The 14,389-nt window shown below is 40.2% G+C and overlaps 1 protein-coding gene across 3 annotated transcripts in view; it reads left to right on the top strand.

Moving 5' to 3' along the window:
* Nucleotides 1–14,389, top strand: part of keap1a (kelch-like ECH-associated protein 1a) — a 22,026-nt gene extending 7,637 nt beyond the window's left edge. For 2 of the 3 annotated variants that reach the window (XM_032547666.1, XM_032547665.1), the window contains exons 2-12: nt 3,009–3,814; nt 5,365–5,564; nt 5,663–5,819; nt 7,072–7,164; nt 7,322–7,468; nt 7,596–7,702; nt 8,942–9,071; nt 9,215–9,411; nt 11,849–12,054; nt 12,167–12,343; nt 13,903–14,389. In XM_032547666.1, coding sequence (XP_032403557.1) covers nt 3,602–3,814; nt 5,365–5,564; nt 5,663–5,819; nt 7,072–7,164; nt 7,322–7,468; nt 7,596–7,702; nt 8,942–9,071; nt 9,215–9,411; nt 11,849–12,054; nt 12,167–12,343; nt 13,903–14,078 — 1,803 coding nt within the window. In that variant the 5' untranslated portion in view covers nt 3,009–3,601 and the 3' untranslated portion in view covers nt 14,079–14,389. The remainder of the gene's footprint in view (nt 1–3,008; nt 3,815–5,364; nt 5,565–5,662; nt 5,820–7,071; nt 7,165–7,321; nt 7,469–7,595; nt 7,703–8,941; nt 9,072–9,214; nt 9,412–11,848; nt 12,055–12,166; nt 12,344–13,902) is intronic. The other variant, XR_004336836.1, reaches the window with a different exon arrangement.

The raw sequence follows: 14,389 nt of genomic DNA, 5'->3' as shown, positions 1-14,389 counted from the left end.
AGCTCTTTACACATATGGTCCTGAAATCACTGAGTTGGTCATAATGATGTTGTAATGTTCTAACCTCTGCACGTTTTGCAACCTAAGCAAAGCAGGCAACCAGGGACTGGAACATTGACGAAAATCTACATACACCCAGCTGTAGTGTATGTGTATGCGTGCTCATTCCTTCCTCTACATGTTCATATGACCCACAAAATGCTCAAGTGAAAGTTGGAGTTTACACAAAATTGATTATGCAACTGCTTTCCTTGTATCCTTTGGCTTTGCTCAGTGAAACATTCACTACGTTTGGAAATCTGTTCATATGTAAAATATTACTCAGAGGTATGCACCAATTTATTAGTAACAGAAGGTTTTTTTTCCTCCTGTCAAATGTAACGGTTAATATTTTTTTTCTGTTTCGAGCAGCAAAAGTATAATAGTCTTTTACCTCAGAGATGCGCTGATCAGTTTTCTGGCTCGATACAGCTGCCCGGTTTCCCCATCATTCTAAATTTGGTTTTGGGCAATAAAACAAAAATGAATTTTAAAAAATGTGCTGCATGTTTTTTCTTTTGTTTTCTTTTTTAGTTTTGAAGATTATCTTCCTTTATGCATCAACGCATATGTCTCTAACCATTATCTGAGGTGTATCAGAGGGTATACTGTGAGCTGATTCATGTATAGATTGAAAAATGTAGGAATTAGTTTCATTACATCTAATTTTTTTTTAAAAATCAATATTTTATTTACTTATTTTTTTATTCAGAGATATACTAATTACATTTGTGCTTGTCATATGCCAATACTTTTGAAGAAGTATAATAATATGTGCTCACTGGCCACTTTATTAGGAACAATTTTTCAGTTTCTTGGTAAGCCAAATGGCAAGTCCAGTAGCCAATCACGTGGCAGTAACTTAATTCAGTTTGGCATTTAGATGTGGGGAGGATGACTTGCTGAATTAACACAAACAATGCATCAGAAAGTAGATCTAAATGTCTTTGAATGCGTCTTGTTGCTTGTTGTCAGATGGGTTTTGCAGAGTTTTTCAGAAGCTGCCGATTTGCAGGGATTTTCACTCAGAACCATCTCAGGTTTTCAAAGTGCGGTGCAGGGTGGTGCAAGGTGATAACAGTGCAACGTGTGCAGAAGTGGAATTTGGTCTAATCAGAATGCAAGCATATACTGGTTCAGTCTGGTGGTGGTATAATGCAGGGTTTACTGCAGTGTATTATAAGCCTGGCGGGCCACCAGTCTTTATTTGTGCCCCCACCAGCCTTAGCATTGCTTATTTTTCAAATGTTTTTTTTTTATGTTTGCATTTTTTAAAGACCTTATAGTTGGTGTTCAGGTATTAATCTTCCAATCTTTTAATAACCCATAATTATCAAGTGATATTTTTTAACTCAAAAAGACAACTGGATGAACGACTGCCCGAGCGCCCAACCACCGGGCTTAGCAAGTTTTCTGGGGGAAACCTTATAATGGGATAGAGGATATTTTCTTGGCACCGTTTTGTTTGTTTTTTTCTTTCTGTTTTGTGGCAACGCTCAGCCTAACGAAGCTACAGGAAGCCCCCCTCATTCTGGGCTGATCCCCAGCATCGCAATCCGGTTATAACGCCTGATAACATCATAGGTAAGGCAGATAAAACATCTGCCACATCTTCAGTAGCAGATGTTTTCAAAACAAGCTTCAACACACAGCTCTCAACTTTCAGGATGAGACAATTGACTTGCGTGTACTAATGCTTTATTGACACTGACATATTTAATGTACAAGTCAAACTGGTCCAGTCAGCTCAGAGATGAGCTGGATGAGAACACCTGCTTGCTTTGCCTGCGAGGACTGGTTTCGCTTCATTTTTCCTAGAGTCTCTTTTACATTCTGGGAAAAGAATTTAGTAAGGACAGCGTGACCCTTTGCTGCATTCATTTACTTTTTTTTCCCTTTACCTTCAATGATTTTGCACTTTTTTGTCTTTATCAGCGAGCTACTGTGTAGCAAAGTCTCAGGAGTCATTCCTCCATGACTCACACTCTGTTAGCGCTTCACCGGCAGACAAAACGTTTTCAAGCAAACCTTACGTACTCATATAGTGTCAATCTAATCAAGCAGAGAAACAAATCATTATGGTTGCAATAATTATTTTTAAAAGAAGATTAGAATAGATTAGATTACCTGGCCATGGTTATCAAAAATTATAGCGTTGTTGTGACGTCTGAGTGCTTTATAACATTATGAAATGACTTTTAAATACCTGCGAACACAGAACTCTTCTAAATTACGTAATTCAAGCCAGTCAAAACAGCAAACGTCACCTCCAGCTGTGGGCTGGTATTTGGCATGACGAACTTGGGTGAAAATACCACAAAAAATATGTATCAGTGTAGGATCTAAATAAAATAATATTAAACTGTAGGAACAGTATGACTGAGCGATATTGAAGCTGTCATTTTCTTAAAATTGTCACTGTATCAAGGTTTTTTATTGAGGCCCAGATTTAACAGGGTTGTTGAGTCAGGCCCAGTCCCACACCCCGATCCAAAGTCGAGCAACACAAAAGCAAAAGTGAGAATTTTGATCACGCCTCACTAAGTTTTTCAGGTCACAGTGTCATACTTTCTGTGACGCTTTTATAGCACTTGAAGCAGTTTTCAGGATTTTGAATGTGAGACTCTTGTTTGTGTGCTACTGTAAATAAATAAAAGTATAAATTTAAATAAATAATCATCACTATAATAGTCATTAATATTTTTTTTCTTGCTTTTGCTTGGTATTGATTCACATTTGATCGAAAAAGTAAAAATATAATAATAATTTACTATAAATTCTGAAAAAAAAGTAAGAATTTCAATAGAAAATGACCTTTTCATGAGGTGATAGGTGGAGCAGACGGCAGCAGCAGTTTTATGGTTTCAGCTAAAAGGAAGTGAAACTTCAAGTGTGTTACAAAAGTACATTTTTAAGAGATCTGCTTGCTTGTTACTCATTCAGTTAACAGCGTTCCTCTTCTCTTACAGGCTGAGCATCCTAAAGAGTGGTTTAAAGGAATCCCCACTAAAGCCTCCTCTGATTACGCTCTTCACAGCAGATCCGAATCTCGTCTGGAACAGTAGATGACAGCAACGCCCTAAATTGTGATAATGGATCACCTACGTGTCCCTGAAACCTGTGACATCCAGACCAGGAAGAATTTGATCGTCATGATTTGATTCGAGAGCTATCTGAACACACGCTGTCAGCCACGATGGAAATGAGATGTCTGGATAAGGACACATTGTGGGGTTCAACATGGTTTGCCTAAAAGACATGACCTGGACTTACTGGGATTTCCTCTGAGCTGCTCGGACTGGGTTTTGGGTTTTGCTGTGGCTGCTAATGGAAACGAGCGTCATTTTGTTTACATCCCTCATCTCTCAGGAAATCCAAACTTGACTGAATAGATTTTTGTGTAAGGTTCTTTGCAAGATGGAGCACACGAGGAAGCGTGCTCCAGTTCAACGCCTGACGCCAGTGACATAAGAAGGATTTAAACCGATAGAGACTGTATGACTCTGGCATCATCACGAAACATAAACCCTTAATCTGGAGTTTTTCTTTCACCGGCTCCAGCATGCATTGCTCTGTCAGGAAGAAACGTCCCACGTGTGAGTCTGATTTCTCGGCTATCGTTGTTCCCTCCATGCGCGGGTCTGGCTACCTCGATTATACTGTCGAGAACCACGCTTCCAGATCCTTTTTGGCCATTGATGAGTTTAGACGGCAAGAGATGCTGTGCGATCTGCTGTTACACGTCACGTACAAGGACCGGACGATGGACTTCAAGGTAATGCCAATCCCAAATATACAGCACTTTTAATCTTTCCTCATATTATTTTTCAGATTACAAACAGGTTAACACAAAGTGGTGCATATTTTTTGAGGTGAAATCACTTATCAAACTCTTGAGTGCAGCTCTCGTAGATATTCAGTACACCTGAGTCCTTGCTGTGTTGGGGGTATGCCTGTACCGGTTTTGCATGTCTAGAAACTCAAGATTGTCAATTATATTGAGGGATGAACTTTAACTGGGCCATTTTCGCACAAAATGATTAGATCGTTGACATGTTTGCACTTTCTACTATATGGCTTGTTGCAACCTGCAGACTTTGCTTTACCCTTTGACCTGCTGAATCTGTGTAGTGCATGACTATAAATTGTCGTGTGAAGGGGAAGATTAATTCTTGCAAGACAATGTAGTTAATCCGGGAGGTTTTGAATAATTCATGTACTTCTCATTGCAATTATCAAATTTATTTTAGGTGTTGTTTATGTGACTCAAGCTCGTGCCCTCCAGTAGTATCGTTTATTAAAAATAGAAAAGCTTAAATATGATTGTGAATTCCAGTTTAGATGGAAACAAATATTAGTCAAACATACATTATTCCAAACTCCAAGCTGTCAAACCTGATGACTGACAGCTTCTTCATTAACTTACTGTTTACTCTTTTTTTAATCTAATTATGATTAAAAAAAAATCTAAATCTGATAGTTTGCATTTAATCACACCTTCACCTTACTCTTTGTGCCAAGAACTAATCATTTTATTCTGCTATTTTAAAGCAACTTATCCATCCCAGCTAGCTATAAGTTGAGTAATTATAAAAAAAAAAAAGAAATCTCTCACAAAGTGTGGCTGTGTTGTCGCAACATTGTGCATTTGCGAACTTCATGTATTTTAATATTAAATGTTGACAAATGTTTACAATAAAAATGTCGTCCGAGTTAAACAGTGGATGTTATTAAACCTGATGTATTTATGGTTTTATTGTACCCTTGTTTAATTTAAATTTCTTACTTGGTTATAAATTATTAACAGAATTAGTTCCCTTTAGGATAATCTGAGGTACAAATCTCTGCTGTACGGCTGGGTGTCAGTCTGTGTCCGATTCTTTATAAATGTCCTGCCAAAATGGCCTAAATGTATGTATTACACTAAATACCTGAAGATCTGTGTCTGTCTAAAGGAAATTCAAAAATGTTATTGTTTTAGGAATTGAATTTTGAAGATGACAAGTTCACAGAAACAACTACTCGATCACGAAATAAATATCCCAAATAAAGAAAAAAGATTGGTACATCCATAAGCTTTTGGCAATATATTATAAAGTAAAAACAAACTTTTCAAGATTAGTTAAAAAACTGAAGCATCAACAAGAAGGGATTGTGAAACACCCAACAATCCACACTCGAAGAAACATTTTAAGGTTTCCCCTCATACATAGTGTTTTATTTACTATTTTTTGTGAGCATTACGTTTCTAAATAAGCTTGTATTCGTCAGCCTTGACCATCTTGTGCAGTACTTTATTATTAATAACTACTTGTGTGTCTTCAGGTTCACAAAGTGGTGCTGGCCTCCTGCAGTGCCTTCTTCAGAGCCATGTTCACCAGAGGCTTCAAGGAGTGCAGTGCTTCGGAGGTCACCCTGCGCGACGTGTGCCCCGAAGTGGTGGGAAGACTCATCGACTTCGCCTACACGTCCCGCATCACGGTGGGAGAGAAATGTGTGCTGCATCTGCTTTTGGCTGCCATGAGGTAAACGCTCCTGAACGGCAGCGCAGCTACGAGGGAGACGGGTGAATTCGAAGGTCGACTCTCTCCTCACGTTTTGCTTTTATCTTGTTCCTGGGAAGATATCAGATGGAGGACGTGGCCAAGGCGTGTTGTGATTTCCTCACAAAGCACCTGGAGCCGGCCAACGTCATCGGGATCTCCCGCTTTGCCGAGGAGATCGGCTGTACGGAGCTGCACAAGACGTGCAGAAAGTACATCAACTCGCACTTCAGTGAGGTGAGGTGCTCAAACCGCTGAGTCTCTTCATATGGTTTGCTTAAAGCTTCACTCTGGTGAAACATATACCAAGAAAACCAGCTGTATGTCCTGTGAATTTGGTTTAAACGCTGTACAAAGAAGGAGACCGCTGAAAATATTGACGATATTGTTTCTAAAAGTAAATCTGACTGGGTACACATAGCCACCAGGTGTAATGAACTCAAATTCTGTTCTACCTTGCAATGATTTCATTTCAGTTGTTTGCTAACATGGTAGGTTAGTGGTACCATCTGCTTTTAATGATAGTTTTGTTTCACAAAAAAAGTGCTCTTTTTCAGAAACTTAGTGCGTTTCTTTGAACATCTTCAAATGCAGTGATTGGTATTTCAGCTGCTTTCTGTGCAGCTCTGCTACATTGAGATCTGCCCAGTGATACCTGATCTCAGATATCTGATCTCGGATATCACTACACAGAACAAAGCAGAGGACATTGCTAAGATGGACTGAGAGCCAGTCAGTATGTTTGTTTTTTTTTACAGTTAACTTCATAGTAAAAATTTAAAAATGCTCACGTTCTGAAAAATGAGCTTTTTACGAACTTTGAGCACAAAAATGGGTCTGAATCTGACAGTAGCCTCATCAACATGTATCAGGAGTTTGCAAGAGACCTTTGATTATGATCATTTAAAAAAAGCTTTGATCAGGATATATGATCTACATTTTCATTTTAGTCTTTTACATGCCCTTTGCCTGAAGTAACTCAGCCTTGAACTTTTCATGGCTGTGCTTTCAGATCCTCAATCAATTTCCAATAATTTTTCACTTTCTTTTCCCTGCTCTCCACTGACTTCACGTCGTCCCCCACGCGTGTTAAAGTTTAGCTGTGTGGACGTCTACGCATAACCTAGTGCCATTGAGACCAGCATTTTTGATAACCAGCAAAAATGCTGGTTATCAAAGAAGCTAGCAGCAAAATCGTTGGTTGCTGCATTTCACTTATGCAATATGAAATGTGTCACACAGCATGCTGACCTTGCACAATCTGATAAGTCAGCGAAAAGTTCAGCTTCAGTGTGTCATATCTGAAACCCAACTGATTGGTATCAGGGACAAACTACCAAGACTCAAAACTTTGGCACATGTGTTATACTTTTTTTTTTTCCCCCTGTGTGACATTTTTAGATTTGTGAATGCAGCAAAATCATTCAACATGAAGAACACTCAAAGTGAACGGTTCCTAAAGTAGCTGTTTTTGTCTTTCTGACTCTAGGTGACCAAAGTAGACGAGTTCTTCAGTTTGTCTCACTGCCAGCTGCTGGAGCTCATCAGTCAGGACAGCCTGAAGGTGCTCTGTGAGTCTGAGGTACGTAGCAGCACTAGAAATAAATGGTTGCATCTATTTAGTTTCTCCCCTCCACACTGACCTGCATGTTGCTTCCTAGAATTTTGATTAAATAACGACACTGGTTTCACCTTTTTTTTTTTACCGTAACTTGCATGTTAAAATAATATCCTTACAGGTGTATAAGGCGTGCACAGACTGGGTGAGGTGGGACATGGAGGGCAGAGCCCAGTACCTACATGCACTGTTGAATGCTGTTCATATTTATGCGCTGCCTCCTAAGTTTCTAAAGAACCAGCTGCTGTCCTGCCCCATCCTCAGCAAGGTAAATGCCCAACCTCGGAAATCTAACCGAGAGTTTCTGCTAGAAGCCGTACATTCAAGTGTTTAGTTCTTCGTTCAGTTTCAAACTATTCGTGCTTTTAAATTGTTGTTCATTTGTTTATCTCCAGGCCAATTCCTGCAAGGACTTCCTGTCTAAAATATTCCAGGAAATGACGCTGATGAAAGTTACTCCTGCACCCAATCGTGGAACCCAGCTCATCTATGTGGCCGGAGGGTATGCACTCTGTAGATCCTCAACAGCAACTCGATTGTTTTTCAGAGCCTCAAATTTTTTGGGGTTTCATATTAAAAGATATTTGCCTCCAGAAAGAGGTTTAGCCTGCCACCCAGTGGATTATTTTAGGAAACACAGCCATGCTTCTCAAAGAGGAGTCATTCTTCCTTTCCAACTTTTCTATTGTCAACAGTTTTCCATTCAGTAGCTCATAAATAAATATTTATTTTTTAGGACTTCCACTATATATGAAATCACATTCATCTGCTTGAATATAACAAAGTAACAATTTGTCCTATGGTTGCTAGACATTAACTATTACATTTAGAATAAGGTTATTTTCGGAAAATTGCATGTTGTTAGATTCATTTTTATACAAAGACTTAACCAAACATAAATTAAACACCAGGCAAACTTAACATGCATTTCCAATGCAGGAAACAATTTTTCAATAAAAATATTTTCAATTGGTTTATGAAAAATTAAGGGTTTTTGAAACTATGACTGTTTAAAACATTAAAATAGCTTGATATTAGGAATCAGTTAATGCCTAAAATCAACACAGATCATAGTAAGATCAAAGACCATGTAGATATTATGTGTTGATATCTACACATATAGATATAAACAAATTTATATGTGTATTTTATGAAATCTACCTCATTCTTCTGAAGGAAGTGAAGATGATTACAATCCTGAATTCATTTCAGTTCAATTGAAAATACCTTATTTATGCCAATGGAAAATTAAATGTTGCCAAAACTCATATCATTTAAGTATCTTCAAAGAGTCGTTGCTGTGGGCATGAGTTATTTCCGGTAGCAGTCTGTCTTGCAACGTATCTAAAGAGGCCTCTGACTGAAGACACTGTTGTTGTGTGATGGCTGGTTAGAAAGCCGTTCCTATCCATACCTGTTATGATTAATGAAAGAAATGGTTTGAACCAACTCCTGTGGGATTTGGTGTTGTAGTTCAGGTATTGAATTGGCTTTTGAGATGCTAATCAGCTGCTCCCAGGTGTAAAAGCCATACCTTGTTGCCACAGTTACGCAGCAAAACAACTGTCCGAAAGTAAAAAAGAACAAAATAGTCAAAAATACACAATAGAGCTTCTCCAATATGCTGCCACCATTACCATTCTAATCATGTTAATACTTCTACATGAATAAAAATAGTCTTTTGTCACTCAGGATATTTCTTGGAGAACTTACTCACTCTTTATGTCGTTTTTCTCTTCAGATACCGGCAGCATTCCCTGACCACCATGCAGGCGTACGATCCCAGGAGGAACGTCTGGATGAAACTGGCCGAGATGGGAACTCCATGCAGTGGACTGGGAGCCTGTACGCTGTTTGGACTCATCTACGCTGTAGGTCAAATCGCTTACATCCGTGCGTTGATCAAAAGAATGCATAGCTAACAATGTTTTTTTTTTGCTTTAGGTTTAGGTTGCTGTACTTGAAATGAAATGATTTTCATGTGATTTTCTTTTCTTGTTTTTGTAATATCCAGGTGGGAGGCAGGAACCTGTCACTTCAGACTAACTCAGACTCCAGCGCTCTGTGCTGCTACAACCCAATGACCAACCAGTGGAGCCAGCGAGCCTCCCTCAACATTCCCAGGAACCGGGTCGGCGTGGCTGTGGTGGACGGCTGCATCTACGCCGTGGGCGGCTCCCAGGGCTCTGTGCATCACAACACGGTGGAGAGGTGAGACTCTATATACATTAATCTATACAGACCCTCCAGATATAATTCAATATAAGTGATAGGATGAATGGTCTTGAGAGTTTCGCTCCTTTACTTTTAAATCACGCTGAGCCTCCCTTTGGGTATTTCTCAGTGAAACCTGCAGAAGTAGTTAAGCAGATTACTGCTTGTGGCAAAATCAGACAAAACATGTTGGGACAAACCTTTCTGGAATGTCAATCTTGATGGGAATGCTTTGCATCTTCATGCTGCCTGAAGTAGCTGCGTCGACGTCATTCTGTTACCAAGAAATGATTTTCTTTCTCTTTTAGCCTTTTTCAAAAACGAATGGATTTCTAAAGCATGCAAGAGGAGAATCATTGGCACTCATCTACACCGGCCTCATGAGGAGATGATAAATTTTATAAATGCTTTTAAAACACGATGTAGAGAATAAAAGTTAAGAATTATGTTATTAATGTTAGGTGGGGAAAAAAACAAGGCAAGAAATTCATGGAACAGTCTAATGCCTCTGCTTTAATACGGCTAAACTGAGATGAGGAGATAATGTCATTACATGCATACTCTGCTGCTGATAAAACACCGCGAGTACAGAGGACGGGTTAACTGGTCAAAGGTTTAAAGCTAATGCCATTCTCAAGGACACCTGGTCAAGGTGACTGTAACGCCGATCGATTTGTAGCTCCCAATCAAAGAACAAAATGCATGACACAAAAAACTGTAAACCAAGCTGTTTCCTTTTTTCTGTATTATATTTTTTTCTTGACAAAAATCTGTTTGCAAGACATCATCAGTCTCGAAAGCAACCACAACAGCAGTGAGCATCAAATCTGACAAAATCTGAGGTCATTTCCTGTCATATTGGACAGAGACACTTGCTGCACTCTGATTTGATTTGCTGTACAGTGAAGGTCTATCTAACTCTGTGGGACTTTGTCTGTTTCTTTCCTCCTGATTTAATGGTTCTGCATCAAAATCGTCTCTGGGTTTGGTTATCTGTTCGTCTGAAACGCATGAGCGTAATGTGACATTTAGCGCAGCAACAGTTAGCTTCTAAGCAAGCATGTACTGAATTTGCAAAATAATACCAACCAATGGGCTACATACAGGTGCATCTCGTCAAACTGGAGAACATGCAGACTTTTCTCCACATTTCTCTGCATTTAGCTCAGATTTCTGCTGCTTGTTCGCCTTGTTTTTTTTCCCCTTCCTTTTCCTCTCAGCTTTCCACTAATGAAAATTTAAATGTGCTGTTCCTGCCTAATTGTCTTCTTCTGCTGCTGTTCCTGCTTGGTTCTCTTTAGCATTGCTTGGTCTCTGACCTCAAGGCTTCTTCATTCCTTACGCGCTCAAAGAACAGAGATGCATCGGTCACTCCCTGACGTGTCGAACAATACGGACACGGAGCGATAAGATTGGAGCTCTGATGCTAAAATCAAGCTCGCACTATGTTGGCTAATAGAGACGTATCTCAGCATTTACGCCCGACTTGTCTGACTGACATGAATTCAATATTCTCAGGGCTCGTTGCTGCACACAGACACCTGTTACCTCTAAAGCAGTGTCAGCACTGAGCATTTTAAGCGTTCGTTCCACATTACGGAGAAGTTTTCAGGGTCGCTGACAGATGCCTCAAATTGAAACCAAGTTCGTTGGCGCTCGCCGAGCTTGCCCTGCTTTTTAACTCTTTAAAGATTCACGTTTGTTTTACTTTGTACAAGTGCAGCTCGGTGGGCGTTATGAATAATTCATTCAAGGAACGAGTTTCTGAAGAAGGTCCCGAGGGGGCAGAGAGAGAGGGGGAAAAAAAGAATCTAACGCATGCAATTAAAATAATGAGGTTTACAGAGAAAAGATTTGATGCGTTGCAAAAATACAATGAATTCAAAGTAAATTAATCTTAAGAACAAATTTTCATTTGCTTGTAATTTTATCCTATTTATCCAGTCATTGAGCTCATTAACCTGAACTATTCCGCTTATGATTTCCCGCTCATGCCTGACATTCTCGAGCTTTGCAAATGAAACTTTTTTTAGAAATTCTTAGATATGCAGAAGTGTACGTTTATAGCTAGTTCAACAACTTAATTTTTCATGCTAAATCTTGGAGTCGTCTTGAGCCGGTAACTTTTAAAGTGTCTCCAGGTCAACATGTTTGCCTCCAGCCTGCCTCCTCTGCTGTTTCAACATCTTCGGCTTCGCTATAAAGCTTGTTAATATTTGCCGAGCACGGTTGCGGGCTTAACCTAATCCACTCAGAAGTTGACTGGCTCTCGCAGACCAAGGAGGTCATTGCACTTGGCCGCGCCTCTCTCTGCATCCGTCTGAAGTCTGCAGAAGTGCTGCAGTGATTTATTGGAACCGGTTGTCAAGTAAAGTCATTAAAGGTAGGTAACGGGTGATCGCCCGACTGACTGACTGCCGTTTGCTCCCTACAGGTGGGATCCGGAATGTAACCGCTGGTCCTTTGTGTGTCCGATGTCCGTGGCTCGACTCGGAGCGGGCGTGGCGGCCTGTGGGGGGGCTCTGTACGTGGTGGGGGGGTATGACGGACAGAACCGCTGGAACACAGCTGAGCGATACCTACCCGACTCGAACACCTGGCACCCTCTAGCTCCAATGAACACTAGACGCAGCGGACTGGGTGAGCTGGATTTGACCACGCTTATGTTCATCTCTGAAGTATTTTTCTAAAAATATAAACATTAACAACCTCCAACTGATTTGGCTTCTACTTTTTTTTGCGTGTTTTGCAGGATTGGTTAGCATGAACTCTTACCTGTACGCCATAGGAGGCTATGATGGGCGGAACCAGCTGTGCACGGTGGAACGCTACAACACCACCAGGAACATCTGGGAGCCCAGGGCCTCCATGAAGCACTGCCGCAGCGCGCTGGGAGTCACAGCCCACCAGGGACGCATCTACGTCTTCGGTCAGTCTTAGCACTGATGTTGGTCGCATAACACACAAGTCCGAGAAAGTATGCTTGTGAGTGCCTCACAAGCGTATTTTAACCCGTTCCCATCGGGATTTTATTTGATAGACGAACACAAAGTACGCCCTAGACGTTTCAGCAGAGTTCAGCTCCATCCGAACTGCAGGTTCAAAACAAACACGATGGATAAAGCGTCTGTTTCACTGTCAGATGAGTCCATTTGTCAAAGTTTTTCCAAATGTCTGAAAAGGCTGAACTGATGTAAAAGTGTGCAGGAATTCAAGTTGGACGACAGAAAAAGTGGTGCTTTGATGGTGTGTAGCGTCTGCAGTCTGCAGGCGTGACGAGCAGTTGGAGACAAAACATTTACTGATGAGCCGAAGGGACAAAAAGTATAAAAGTCTTTTCAAGTTGCTAAGTGCGCTGAAGTCTGAAACGTCTGCCTGCCACATTTCTCCTCAACAGTTGTTTATGGAAGTGATGTTTTTGCAGTTTGTGCATAAATGTGCAGACTTCCATAATTTATATATGTTCTAAATACATCCAACTTAAGGCAAACAGACACATAAATAGAAATAGCACATACATTGATTGAATGTTGTCTCCATTTTTATAAGTTAAGGAAGTGATGCAATAGAAACAAATACTTTTTCCATCAAATTGCACTAAAGACTGCATTTATATTTGTCAATCGTCATATTTGGCCTTTTCTACTAGTAAATACATAAATTGGAATAAGGATTTCATTTTAATTGGATCTTGATGACACGCTGTAGAGGTAAATCAGGTAAATGGTTTGATTCAAGCGTATTGAAGTTGGAAACTCCAGTGCAACCATTTGCACTGAGCTAATTAGTAAATGTTTGTGAGTTCAGCTAAAGCCTTTAAAGAAAACATGAGAATCTCTTTTTCCTGTCAGATGTCATGTAGGAAAGACAGGAAACATGTGAAGGAAGGTGCAAAAGAAACTTTTTTTTTACCTACATGCAACATTCTTTGGATGTGCAGATAGATTAGATCAAAGCATGTTCATGTCTTAGAATGGCCTAGTCAAAGTTCACACCATTAGGAATCTATGGTAACACTGTATCATTGACACACTACTGGTCTACCACCAAAGATCCTGATAAAATACTTTGGAGTTTGTAATGTGATGGACAAAATGTGAAGCCGAATAAAATTGTTTTAATGGGCGCCATCCTGAGGCAGCGTAAGATCATTTTTATGCCCGGGTCATAAAATCTCTCTGTGGTTATGTGTTTCCAGTAGGTTTCTTCTGGTTTGTTAATTTGAAGCTTGAGAAGAACAATAATACCATAAACTAATTAGGTCATTCTGATTGTTTTGCAGGCAGGTCGATCAGTAGGTGATGCTTTGTTTTTACAGAGAAGGATGGACTCTGCTTTAGCTTTAACTTTAAGGTTAACAGGTATTAACTATGGATATTGAGTTCCTATACATAAAATCTATGTTTGCTAATCCTGAACCGGGCTAATAAACTGGTTTGGACCAAATGACTTTAAGCTGCTTCCTTCTTTAACGCCACTCTGTTTCAGGGGGCTTCAACCAGCACGGCTTCCTGTCCAGCGTCGAGTGCTGCTGTCCGGACCAAAACGAGTGGGCGCTCATCACCGACATGCCCGTTGGACTCAGCGGCATGGGCATCACCGTCACCATGGAGCCCTGCCCCGGCCCCCTGCCCGAACGAGAAGACGAGGATGAACACATGTAGGCCAAAGGACGAAGAGGTGTTGCAATTTAAAATCTAAAACGAGCAAAGAGGGTTCGCGAAATCAAAAGACGTTCCAAAATCAATAAGAAATATACAGTACAGACCAAAAGTTTGGACACAACTGTGTGTCCAAACTTTTGGTCTGTACTGTATATATATTTTTTTTTATGTCGCCTCCTTCATGGATTTCGCAGAGAATGCATCTCAGGAGACCGTGATGCGGGCCGAAGAGTAGTTTCTGTTTCAAGCACAATCACGCACAAAAAAAGAAACTACCTGACTGAAAGGAATGTTTATTGAGACTTTTTCTT

The sequence above is a fragment of the Xiphophorus hellerii genome, chromosome 19, assembly GCF_003331165.1.
Source record: "Xiphophorus hellerii strain 12219 chromosome 19, Xiphophorus_hellerii-4.1, whole genome shotgun sequence".
Taxonomy (NCBI): domain Eukaryota; kingdom Metazoa; phylum Chordata; class Actinopteri; order Cyprinodontiformes; family Poeciliidae; genus Xiphophorus; species Xiphophorus hellerii.
Note: the sequence above shows the minus strand (reverse complement) of the source record. Positions and strands in the feature narration are given on the sequence as shown.